This window comes from Rhincodon typus, chromosome 3 (genome assembly GCF_021869965.1).
Source record: "Rhincodon typus isolate 14 chromosome 3, sRhiTyp1.1, whole genome shotgun sequence".
Classification (NCBI taxonomy): domain Eukaryota; kingdom Metazoa; phylum Chordata; class Chondrichthyes; order Orectolobiformes; family Rhincodontidae; genus Rhincodon; species Rhincodon typus.
Window position 1 is genome coordinate 73,751,872 of NC_063334.1, and position 13,549 is coordinate 73,765,420.

General features: G+C 39.9%; 1 protein-coding gene across 1 annotated transcript in view; it reads right to left on the reverse strand.

Annotated features, from left to right (window-relative positions):
* Positions 1-4,069: 4,069 nt before the first annotated feature.
* The window catches only part of camk4 (calcium/calmodulin-dependent protein kinase IV), a 102,485-nt gene continuing 93,005 nt past the window's right edge, over positions 4,070-13,549 (reverse strand). Inside the window, exons 10-11 of the mRNA XM_020529373.2 lie at positions 10,905-11,057; positions 4,070-6,039 (exon numbers count right to left, since the gene is read on the reverse strand). Of these exons, the coding sequence (XP_020384962.1) occupies positions 5,641-6,039; positions 10,905-11,057 (552 nt within the window). The 3' untranslated portion in view covers positions 4,070-5,640. The remainder of the gene's footprint in view (positions 6,040-10,904; positions 11,058-13,549) is intronic.

Below are 13,549 nucleotides of genomic sequence, written 5' to 3' on the forward strand. Positions count from 1 at the left end.
CTTTGGTTGGAAGAATAGAGGGATAGGCTATTTTGTAAGTGGGGATAGGATTTGGAAATCTCAAGCACAAAGAGAGTTAGGAGTCCTACTTAAGGATTCTGTCAAGACTAACATGTGGGTACAGTTGTCAATTACAAAGGCAAATGCAATGTTAACATTCATTTCAAGAGGGCTAGAATACATGAGCAGAGATGTACTGCTGAGTCTGTAAATGGCACTGGTCAGATTGCATTTGGAATATTATGAGCAGTTTAGGGCCCTGTATCTAAGGAATAATGTGCTGGCATTGGAGGGAGCCCAGAGGAGGTTCACAAAGATGATCCTGGGGATGAAGGGTTTGTCATATGAGGAATGATTAAGCCTTCTGGATCTGTACTCGATGGCATTTAGAAGGATGGGGGACATGGGGAATCTCAATGAAACTTACAGAATACTGAGGGACCTGGTTAGAATGGACATGGAGAAGATGTTTCCACTAGTAGGAGAGACTGGGACCTGTGGACACAGCCTCAGAGTCAAGGATTACCCTTTTGAAATGAGGTGTGCAGGAATTTCTTCAGTCAGAGTGTGGTAAATCTGTGGAACTCATTGCTGTAAAGGCTGGGGAGGGCAAGTCATTGAGTGTATTTAAGACAGGGGCAGATGGGTTCTTGGGTTAGCAAAAGGAGAAGACAGAAGAATGGGTTGAGAAACATTGCAACCATGATCAAATGGTGGAGCAGACTCAATCGGCTGAATGGCCTAATTCTGCTCCTGTACCTTATGGTCTAACATTATTGTACTTGCATGGTCAGGCCTTTTTCAAATAAGATTTTTAAAAGATGGGCGGTGCTAACTTTGGAGAGTATCTTTTGCACTTCAGACTCCTTCCTCCATACCTGAACTTTAAAACTCACCCCTTTGCTCCCCACCAATCCCCATCCCCAACCCCAACTCCCAACCCTTTTCCTAGGATGTACAAGCACTCCCAGCCTAATGCTCCAACGGACCTTGGTTCTGGGATCCATTGGCGCATGCATCCTGGGGCTGAATGCAATCCTGGCAGCATCCACTCCCAAGCTTTGGTGCCACCGGGATTGGGAATATTGGAGCTGTCGACCAGTGTGGGATTTCCTCTGAGTTAAGCATTTGTTAAGTGTGACTGCAGTGCATTTTCTTTAGATATCAAAGAAAACAAGTGAAACACTCACTAGCCAGCCACTTAACCATTTCCCTGTGAAACCACACTTTTCCAGCAACAGTCCAGAAGAAATAGAAGATAGCTCTCTCTATTTTCTTGTGCTTTTTTGAAACTTTTGAAGTTCTGAAACTCTCACCAGTTATTCACTTGTTACTTCTTATTGCTAATCCATCAGTTGCTCAGACTGGACCTCCTCCCTGACAGCACTAATTAAATTCCAAAGCCTGTACTCTGTGCCTAGCCACACAAGATAAGCATCTCTTTGCTGCTGACTTCATGTACTTTGCAAAACCACCTGCATTTATACTTGCTGAAATTCTACAGAGAATTCAGCACTGCTGGCTAGAATAAAACTAGGTCAAACTAGCTAAAATCCAAAAGAACTGTGGATGCTGTAAATCAGGAACAAAACAGAAGTTGCTGGAAAAGCTCAACAGGTTTGGCAGCATCTGTGAAGAGAAAATCAGAGTTAATGTTTTTGGGTCCAGTGGCCTTTCCTCAGAACGGTTCTGAGGAAGGGTCACCAGACCCGAAAACATTAACTCTGATTATCTCTTCACAGATCCTGTCAAACCTGCTGAGCTTTTCCAGCAACTTATGTTTTTGTTAGGTCAGCCTAGCTCCTGATTAACAGATTGCAACTACCTTTCCAGTTGGGAGCTTATTCAGCTCTAAGACTGAAATAAACATTAACAGTAAATTGTAGTTAAATGCTATTGCAAATTAGACTAATTGCCTTGCCAAATTTCCAAGCTTACACCCTGAATAGCGGCATGCAGTAACAGGCTGTTGTCTGTGTCCTGTTGAATAGCACCAGTATCGACCATACAGCTTGCAGGTGACTTCATCTTCTTTGTCCCTTTAAATACTACTAGTTAAAATTAAAAATGGGAAATCTTAATCGCACCAGAGATAAGAATGTTGTGCATCCATCTAGAGTAGCTCCTTTTTAAGAAAATATTCTTTCTTCAGACCTGGCCATTGCTGGCAAGGCCAACCTTTATCAGAGTCATAGAGATGTACAGCATGGAAACAGACCCTTTCCTCCAGCTCGTCCATGCCCCAAACAGATAGCCTAAATTAATCTAGTCCGATTTGCCAACATTTGGCCCTTATCCCTCCAAACCCTTCCTATTCATATACCTATCCAGATGCCTTTTAAAAGTTGTAAGTGTAACAGCCTCCACCACTTCCTCTGTCTGGCAGTTCATTCCATACACGTACAACCCTATGCATGGAAATGTTGCCCCGTAGGTCCCTTTTAAATCTTTCTCCTCTCACCTTAAACCTATGCCCTCTAGTTTTGGACTCCCCTACCTTGCGGAAAAGACCTTGACTATTCACCCTATCTATGCTCCTCATGATTTTATAAACCTCTATAAGGTCACCCCTTAGCCTCTGATGTTCCACAGAAAATGATCCCAGCCTATTCGGCCTCTCCTTATGGCTCAAACTCTCCAACCCTGGCAACATCTTTGTAAGTTTTTTCTGAACCCATCCTTCCTATAACAAGGAGACCAGAACTGAACACAGTATTCCAAAAGTGGCCCAACCAATGTCCTGTACAGCCGCAACATGACCTCCCAACTCCTATATCAATGCACTGACCAATAAAAGCAAGCACACCAAATGCCTTCTTCACTCTCCTGTTTATCTGCTACTCCACTTTACCCAATATCAATTATGTTAAGGTGGTGGTCAGCTGCCTTTTTAACAATTGCAATCCATCTGGTGCAGCACTTAGAGTACTGTTTGGCAGAGTGTTCCAGAACTTTCATTTAGTTGCGATGAAGGACCTGGATATACTTCTAAGTTAGACTGGTGTGTGGCTTGGAGGGGCATCTTCAGGTGCTGTAGTTCCCATGCACCTGCTGCCCTTGTTCTTCCAGTTGATAGAGGTCACAGGTTTGAAAGGTGCTGTCATGGGAGCCTTAGTGAATTTCTGCGGTGTGTCATGTAAATGATTCACACCATTGCTATACTGCATCAATAATTAAGATATTGAAAATTGAAGGTGGTGGATTGGGTGCCAAGCCTAACAACAATGTATTTGTTCCTACCCCACATGGTCTGCAATAGTCCATGCCAATTCATTAGACCTATAATGTCACTATGCAACCAGATACAGAGGTCTAGACTCTCCTCTTTGGCCACATTCACAAGGGTAGTACCTGAGGATCTCCCGATCACTGCACTAATCTCTCACCCACTCTCCTTGTCCCCTGTCTTTTTTGCCCAAATGCACTACTAATACATCAAGCTTTTCATCCTCTCTGTCTGCCCTGGTGATTAGTTTGCAAGAATTTATATAATTGCAATAATTTTTTTACCTTTAAGAGCTGTTTACATTTAAGAAGAACAGACTGTGTGTACCACATGGTCCGCAAACCCCACCGCTGGTCCTCCTGTTGTGTACAGATCTTGCTGTGCTGGAAACATTGACATGCAGTATTGTAGGCACATGAGCTCTTACTACAATCATACAGATAAGGTGGTTACATAAATTTTACTTCTTTTATACAAATGGACATGCACACATTTCAATTTGCACCCAAAATTCAGGGAAACTTAATTTCTCTTCTTCCTCAATGGTATGCCCAGCTGTCACAACGACTTTTTATTGTCAGCTAGGTGAAGTAATTTTGAATTTTCCAACTTCTTCCAATGAATAAAAATATCCACCATAAAATATTGAAAAATATAATTCTATTAAGTCTCTCATTTAATGCTGGAATTGCTTTGGAACTGTTCTACAGGTAAGAGGTTTTTGTAAAGGTCATTTTATCAGAAAACCCTTGAGTTGAAAGTATTATGTGATGTCACAAAGCTTTTGATATGAACAGAAACAATTTTCCCAAATTGTGAAACAAAAATCAAATATCAGGCATAATCTCAGGCAGTACATTTAATCATTAACATAGTTCTTGAATGCAACACTTTGACCACGAGTAGAAATACAAATAAACTTTGTGATTGGAACTGGGTAGGAAAAACTGTTTTTGATTTTCTTAACCATGTATTATTCGGTGCACCTATTCTGCATGCCAGTATGTTAAAAAATATTCTAGAATTTTATTCTGTGTAGCATGCATTACAAATACTGAAAAAGACACTCAATAGATTTTGTATTCAGAAGAATATTAATAATATATTTCCAGTTTGATTCCATTCACATTAATAATTCTGAGAAAGTGTAAAAGCAAAATATCAATACAATCTGAAAACACAAAGATTATCACCCATTAAATAAATATGCCTGTTTTCAAAATAAATATAGAAAAGTATCACACACAACACTTACATTTGTGTGTGGTCTGTTGCAAGTGATTTATGCTATTTTTATTAGTTTAATGTAATTTCCAGTGTTAACATTAGAAAACCACTTTGCCCAATTAGCAGTTTTGATCTTTTGACAGCTATAGAACTCACAGAATCCCTACAGTGTGGAAACAGGACCTTCGGCCCAACAAGTCCACACTGACCCTCACAGCATCCCACCCAGTCCCATCCCCCTATAACCCACCTAATCTACACATCCCTGAACACTATTGACAATTTAGCATGGCCAATCCACCTAGCCTGCACATCGTTGGACTGTGGGAGGAAACTGGAACACCCAGAGGAAACCCACACAGACACAAAGAGAACATGCAAACTCCACACAGACAGTTGCCTGAGGGTGGAATCGAACCCAGGTCCCTGACGTCGTGAGGTAGCAGTGCTAACCACTGAGCCACAATGCCACCAACATTTTCATTGTAAACCGTCAGTAAACTATCAGTGCTTCTGTTCCTTTACATTATATGCATTATTGACATGGAAGGATTTAGGATATGGAATAATGCACTGTATTATTCAAATTAAACAGTTTGAACAGCTCAAACGTCCTTAAAGTTTTCTCTTTAAATGTCTATGGATGAGAAAAGCTATAGTGCAAAACTATAACAAAAATGATTTTAAACTATTGTAAATCTTATTAATAAGTAGAGAATGTAACAGTGAAGAAATTAATTTAATGAATACTGTACTGATTGACATCAGCACAACTTTATACGCAAAATAGAAAATAGGCAAATTTAAATGAAACCTTCAAGCTAATAAGGGACTAAAATTCAGCTGAAAGCTGATGCAACTTGAACTAATCTTTTGGACTATACAAGCCATTCAGGCTTCAGACTATATAAGCCATTCAAACTGCTGAAGCAAATTGCATGCAAGAAAATATCGTGGAACTTTCATCATTACAAGCCTGTACACCAATTAACAGCCATTATTAAATCAACACAAAAGCCACACCACTGGCATCTCATGCACAGCGTACAGTTTAAACAACTGGAGCAGTAAAATTGCTTTTTTTTTAAACCTACATTCAAAGATAAATTGTAATGTTGGTTCTGCTTCTTTCTATGATAACATTTCTGTGAAGCACTGCACACAATTCCCAGTTCACGTACATCACCCTATTCATCAACCTTTTCTATATCGTCAGGGAACTCCTGTTCTTGCAGTGTTTCTTTTGACCTTTCCTGTGATTCTAACATGGTGACAGCATCAGGACTGACATCACCGCTGACATCACCAATGTAGGCATCAGCACTGACATCACTGCTGGCATCACCAGTGTTGGTATGAGCACTGACATCACTACTGGCATCACCAGCATTAGCAGCACTATCATGACCAGTGTTTTGATTCACATCATCTTCCACTGTTCTATGTAAATCTTGAAAGTTTTCATTTTCCACTGCTTCGTTCTGCTGGAAAGATGAGCCATTGGGATCAGTGCTGCTACTTTCAATGTTGTTCTGGCTATTTGTATTTCCAAGGCGACTAGATGCTACCACAGCTTTTACCGCAGCCTGTTGAGCAGAAAACATTCATTCCTTTTGAGTTACTGTAAGACTACATATTAAATATGTAATACAAGCTGACACAGCAATCACTAGAATGTTCTTCCACCACATTTGACAAACTATAGTGTAAAAATGGGAAACTGATTTAAGCATTTACTCAAAAACTAAAATAAAGTAGATGCTTGACACCTGATATAAGACAAAATATTCAGCTGGAAATACACAATCAGGCAGGATCTGTGTAGAGAGAAATGAAGTTGATGTCTGGGATTTTCACAGGCCTGTGGGCTTGGAAACTGGTGTGGCAAGCTTTGAAAATTGCTACACCAGAAGACATCTCAGGATCCTGGTGCCTTTGGAATGGTTTTGAATTTTGAAGGGCTGGTGGAAAGGGGAGAAGGGATATTAGGAACAAGCTTTAAAGAGAGTGCTAAGACGTTAGTCACTTATTTCTAAACATAATTTTAATATTTTTATCCAGTAACTGAGTTTAACTCCTTTATTCAAAAAGGGAGTCAGTACACAGGAAATTGCAGGCCAGTTAGCTTAACATCTGTCATAGAAAATCTGTCAGAGGTTATTGTTAAAAATGTTGTAGACAGGTACTTGGATAACCTCAAGTTAAGGTCAACATGGTTTTGTTTGAACAAACATCTTTGAACAATCTAATGGAGTTTAATGAGTAGGTAACAGGTGTTGAGGATAAAATATGAATATGAAAGTATGCATTGTACTTTGATTTCCAGAAGGCATCCAGTAAGATAGCACATCAAAGGTTATTATTGAAAATAAATGCTCAAGGTGTATGCCATAGCACATTAGCATGGACAGAAGATTTGCTAGCTAATAGAAAGCAGAGAATCGGTATAAATGGGTCTTTTTCACATTGACAAGATGTAATGAATGGTGTGCTACAGGGAGATTATGCTTCAGTCATATAGGACACTGGTAAGACCACATCTGTAGTACTGTGCACAGTACTTGTCACCTTATCAAAGGAAGGTTGTAAATGCCTTGGAGATGGTTCAATAAAAAATAACAAGACTAATATGTGGAATGGGCAGGTTGTCTTACGGGGACACATTGGACAGACCAGACTTGTACCTGCTGGAGTTTTGCACAGCAAGAGGCAACTTGACTGAAACATATAAAAATCTGAGGGGTCTTGAAAGGGTAGATTACGGGAGAATCTAGAACTAGGAGTCATTGTTCAAAGGTCAAGGTTTACCCATTTAAAACAGAGATTAGCTTTTTATTCTCTTTGAAAGTTTTGAACTTTGGAATTCTCTTGCTGTAAAGGAAGTGGAGGCAGAGCGTTTGAATGTTTTTAAGTCAGAAAAATACAGATTCTTTTTAAGTAAGGGGTGAAACACTACCAGGGGTAGTTGGGCAGATGGATTTGAGATGACAATCAAATTAGCTATGATCTTATTGAATGGTGAAGTAGGCTTGATGGGCTGAATGGCCTACAGACTACCTCATTCCACCTCTAAGTCATTCTCTGGTGCTGCCTGCTTTAATAGGTAGGGCAGCAGCAAGCTCCAAGATGACTTTTGCCTCCCTTTGTTGTTAGTTTCAGGTAGGTAGCACTTGCCGCTTGAAGCTGCTCAACAACTATGATTGGACTAGTCTCTTGTCAATTAGGTTATACAAATGATGAGAGCAATGTAGCTTCAGCACAGGTTTGTGTTGGAGAAGTTGGTTTAACATCTCAGCTTAATAATAAAAGGCCATTGAATGTAATAATTAATTATTTTTTCTCTTTGTAAATATTATGAAATAACAAATTATGAGTACAAGTAGGCCACTTGGCTTCTTGAACCTGCTCCACCATTTACTAAGATAATCGCTAATCTGATTACATTTCCATCTACCCCGATTACATTTCATTCCACTGCTTATCAAAAATACATTTACCTCCACCTTTAAAATATTTAAAAACTCTGCTTCCACAGTTTTTCCAGTAAGGGTTCCTAAGACTCACAACCCGCCGAGAAAAGAAAAGTTTCCTCATCTGTCTCTTAAATGGACTAACCTTTGTTTTAAATAGTGACCCTTAGTTTTAGATTCTCCTACATAAGTGAACATCCTTTCAACATGTACCATGTCAATCTCTTCAGGATCTTAAAAGAATCAATCAAGTCGTCTCTTACGCTTCTAAACTTCAATGTATGCAAGTGTCCAACCTTTTTTCATAAGATTAACTACCCATTCTGGGCAACAGTCCAATAAATACTGTCTGAACTGCTTCCATAAATAATGTTATGGACCAGGCCAGATTCCCTCAAAATATTTTAAGAAGGTAGCCCAGGCCCAACCTTTTCTTATTTTAAAGGCAAACGTAAAGTGTCTGTTCCAGATGCAAGCAACTGGTCAAACTACTCTACATTAAGCAAAACACAATTTATTTAAACACTGCAGTTAAAATACAACCAAAGAAAGAAGAATTTAGAATAACTTCGAGTAACAATTACTAATATAATTACTGTTCGAATATAATAACATTCCATAAACATATCCCTTGGCAAAAAAGAAGAGAATTCAGACACAGGGTCTTACATGCAGTTCTCCAGTCCAGGAGGAAAAAATATGAAGAGAAAATTCAGAGAGAATAGCAGCCAGGAGACATTCATTGAAGCTTCCAATTCTGTTGAGACCTTGGTAGCTTCTGATGTTACTGAAAAACCAAAATCCAGAAATCCTAAACTGTCAGAGCTGGCCACACCCATGCAGATTGTTAAAAAACACCAGGGCCTCCCAAGCTGTTTACTGAAGTGGTATTACTAGTCAGCTTTTCGCCTCTCATTCAATCTCTCAAAAGAAACCAGGACAAAATAACCTCTTAAATCTACAGCATTGTCACAATAAGGAGAACTTTCTTTTTTTTTAATTCAGGGTATGTGGGCATTGCTTGCTGGGCCAAGATTTATTGCCCATCACTCATTGCCCTAAAGAAGGTGATGGTGAGCTGCATTCTATTTGGTATAGGTAGACCCACAATGCCATTAAGGAGGGAGTTTCAGAATTTTGAACCAGCGACACGGAAAAATTAGCAATATATTTCCAAGTGTGAGTGGAGAGTGACTTGAAGGGGAACCTGAGGCTGGTGGTGTTCGCATCAAGATTACTCCACTGTTCAATGGGATTATGACTGATCTGATAATACTAAACTTCACTTTACTGCCTTTTCCCTATAAACCTTGATTCTCTTACTGATTAAAAATCTATCTCATCTTTGAATACACTTATCTAAACCAATCTCTATGACCCTCTGTAGTAATTATTTTCACAGATTTGCCTCTTCTTTTGCATGCTGTTGTGCCGTTTGGCACCCAAGTAAGATCTCGTTTTAAACGTATGCTGAACCTGGCATGCCTATTACTGTCTGCATTGAATCAGCATTGATCCCCCGGCTTGATAGTATTGGTCGAGTAGGGGATATGCCAGATCACGAGGTTACAAATTATGGTGGAATACTATTCTGCTACTGCTGATGGCCACAGTGCTTCATAGATGCCCAGTTTTGAGTTATTAGATCTGCTTGAGATCTGTCCCATTCATCATGTGATAACACCACACAAAACGATGGAGGATATCCTTAATGTGAAGATAAGACTTCATCTCCAACATGATTGTTTAGTGGTCACTCCTACCGATACCATCATGCACGGTCACATCTCTGATAGGTAGATTGATGAGGACGAGGTCAAATAGACTTTTCACTTTTGTTCCCTAACCACTTGCCACAGACACAGCGTAGTAACTATATCTTTAGCACTTGGATGGCTTCATCAGCAGTTGCACTACAAAGACACTCTTGATGATGGGCACTGAATTATACTTGGTATCCATACCAACCTAAGTGCATCCTCCAAGTGGTTTCAATACAGAGAACTGCCAATTCATCAGCTGAGGGTTTTGTGGGAGGGGTGGGTCTACTGTGGGAGGGTGATAGGTGGTACTTAGCAGAAGCTTTGCTAATGCATTTGACTTAATGCCATGAGATTTCATGGAGTCTGGAATCAAAATTAAGGACTCCCAGAGCAACTCCTTTCTGACTGTCTGTCATTGTGCTTTGCTTTTGGTGGTTTGTCTTGATGTTTTGATGATATCCTCTGGGAGATTGTAAGATATCATTCTGTGACTACAGATATGTCGGGCTGACGCTTAATTAATATATGGGATAATTTTGGTACAAATCCCGACATATTGATAAGGAGGTCTTTGCAGGGTCAATGGGACAGTTTTCTGTTGTCATATCTAATGTCTTGGCTGATGTTAAATGATCCATCCAGTTTGCTTTCTTTCTTTAGACTTTATAGCAATTGATACAACTAAGCGCCTTTCAGCCATTTCAGAGGCAGTTAAGAGTCATCCACATCGCTGAGAGTCTGGAAATAGATGTTAGATCACACTATTTATCTCCTGAATCTTGTCAACGACTTATGCTTTGTACAATATCATTAAAACATATCTGGTCATTTAACTTCTTGCTGTTTGTGTGTTTAATGCAATTTTTTGTACATTACAACAGTGCATGCAATTCAAAATGTACCATTGATTGTGAGTCTTTTTTGGGAGATTCTATGGACAATGTAAATGTGAGCTCTTTCATAAAAGCCAATTTGATTTGTTTACATTAGGTTTTGATATCAAGTTAATTAATATACATCAGAAATAGGATGGAAACAGCCACTTCAAGACCGCTCCAGACACCACTTTCACAAACTCTCCATTCCTAGGTTTCATCCCATGTTCCGATTGGATTCTTGAGGTTTCCAGTTTCAGCGGACATCATTTCAAGGTTACAGATGATACAAAACTGGGAAATGTAGGATGGAATTTAGCTTTTATGATTTATTAACTCTTACTTTTAGTTTGCGACGAGCATTGAATTCCAGAAGTTTCTTTTGTGCATTATCCATATGTATGAAATTTGCAGCTTTTCCTATTACCCAGGGGTGTTGCAGGGCGTGATAGGTAGTTAGACGTTTCTTAGGGTCCAAAAGAATCAATTTTCTAACCTGAAAACAAGTTTTGATGCAGAACAGAAAACATATTCAGTAATCAACCAACTGTTACAATCAAAAACTACAATATGTCTCCAGTACTGCAACCCATACATTACATAGTCTTCCTTTTCAGTCAGTTGTTAAATAGCATCAGACTAAATATGTTAAATGAAGGACAAAGGTAATGGCCAAGCACTAAAGTGGCAATTCCCAGGGGAATAACTTAATATTGAGTTTCATATAATTAATTATTTTCATACAATCTTCCTGAAGATTTTGATTCCCCAATTATTCTTGTTTTAAATATGCCTAGCTGAAAAGTCAATCCCCTTTGTACATACACCACCAGACTGAAAAGCGCATTACAGAAGGTGAGATAAATGAGAAAGTATTGATTAGGTAATATGTTTAAACAGCTTGAAGACTATAGGAGGAAAGAAACGTTGAAAGAAATTAAAACGTTTTGAGATCTTGGGAATTTGTTTCATTTGTGAGCTATCTTGAAATGCTGCAGTCCTTGGGTTGTAAGGACACCCATAGTGTGGAAGAAAGGATTTTGACCCAGTGAAGGAATGGCAATATAGTTCCAAGACAGTTTGGTGGGTGGCTCGGAGGGAATTTGCAGGTGATGGTGTTCCCATGCATCTCTTGCCCTTGCCCTTCTAAGACACAGGTCACAGATTTGGAAGGTGCTACCAAAGGTGCATTGGTGAGTTGCTGCAGCAGATTTTGTAATCAATGCGTATTGCTAGTAGAGAAAGTATGCCAAGGATTCCAGAATTATTATGGTCCGCTGGGCACTTCACACCACAGTGACTGCAGAGGGGACTGGAGGACTGGGGGTAGTGCAAGAGGATGCTGGACTGCATCTGGCATCTTTGGCCAAACATCCTGATGTGCTTTTGGCGCCTGTAGACACAGACAAGCCTGCTCCAGACAACTGTGACATTTTCTTCTCATAATGTTCTTCTGAAATTGGCAATCTTTCCATCTCAATCTGTCCAACTACATTCCTGTAGTCATCCAGTCAGCAATCATATTCAAGCCTTTCCTCACTGAAGCTGACCCCTTAACCTGAAACTGACCAGGATCACTTGGAGTTACAGCAAAGCAAAGACCATTTCACTGAACAGTACACATAAACGATTCTTTCATTTGACATAAAGCATTTATGAAAATGTAATACTACAATAAGCACCCAAATGAATCCCTTCGTGGTATTAAACCGCTTTCCTTTTATGCTTTCTATTACTTCTATGTGATGCTACCCCTGTGAATTCAGGAAAGGTAGAGGCAGGCTGCTTGATTTCTTGCTGTGATCCATAACATGCCTCTGGTCAGCACCCTCTGTTTTCTGGACTGCATGATGGTCCGTTCAAGACTGCACCTATGGGTCAGAGGGTGGTGGGTGGGGAGTAGAAGCTGAGAAGTAGGGGCAGTAAGAGGAGAGTCCCCTTTCTTATTGTTTTCTATCACAGCCTGTCTGCACTTCCCTGCTAGCCAAGAGTAGAAGTGCACTTAGATGCACAACAGTGTAGCATTCTGCTGTCAAGATATTCTGTAAACTTACCAGAGTGTGCAGGATACTGGTGTAAACCAGCACGCTTTCAGTGACCTACTGTTTCTGATTCTCCAGGAGATTAACAAATCTTAAAACAGAGATGGTAATCAGTACAAATACTTGAGACAATATGGCACACATATTAGATTTGGATTCCTCCATAATCTGCACAGTAGTATGTATGGTCTCTGGAAATACTACAGAAGTACACACATCTCCTATTGTTGTTCCACAAGTGCCCCTTTTTTGATAATGCCTCAGGCATGGCATGTGTCCAGCTGAGCAGAACTTTGAGTGTTCTCTGTCCTCCAACAGGCACTCTCCACTGCTATCTCTGTTCCAGCTTCTGCTCCTGCTCACACGTATTGTGCTCTTTATCATGTGCTACCCTACTTATCTGTGTTGGTGTACTCACAGAGGTGTCTGTACCTGCAGTGGTGGAGCTCGCACAGGAGTCATGTGCTGGTGTTTCCTCTGAGAACTCCTTGGCCTCCCTCTCTGTCAGGATCATCACTGCACCTGTGGGAGAGCAGAAATGGGAATTAAAACTTAAACTAAAAGAAGTAATAACATAATTTATTTTCCCACTTATCTTTTCAACATCAGCAATTTTGTGTACAATGCACTCTGCGCTTTCATCCAAGCTATTAAAATATATCGTAAATAGTCGAGGCCTATGATCCCTATGGCACCCCACCAGTTATATTTTGCCAACCTGAAAATGATCTATTTGTCTCAATTCTGTAACATTTCATTTTAGTGCTGATAGTAGGCGAATCAGGGTTCCAAGTTAGCATTGTGCAGATCACAAGAATAAGGGTAGTGTATTGGTCTTATAATTTAACATGAGCAACAATAAAGCTTCAAGTAGCAATGTATCATTTAGTGCCATCACCAGGTCTCTGATGCATATCCCATCTCCCTATCAGTATCATGCCACCCT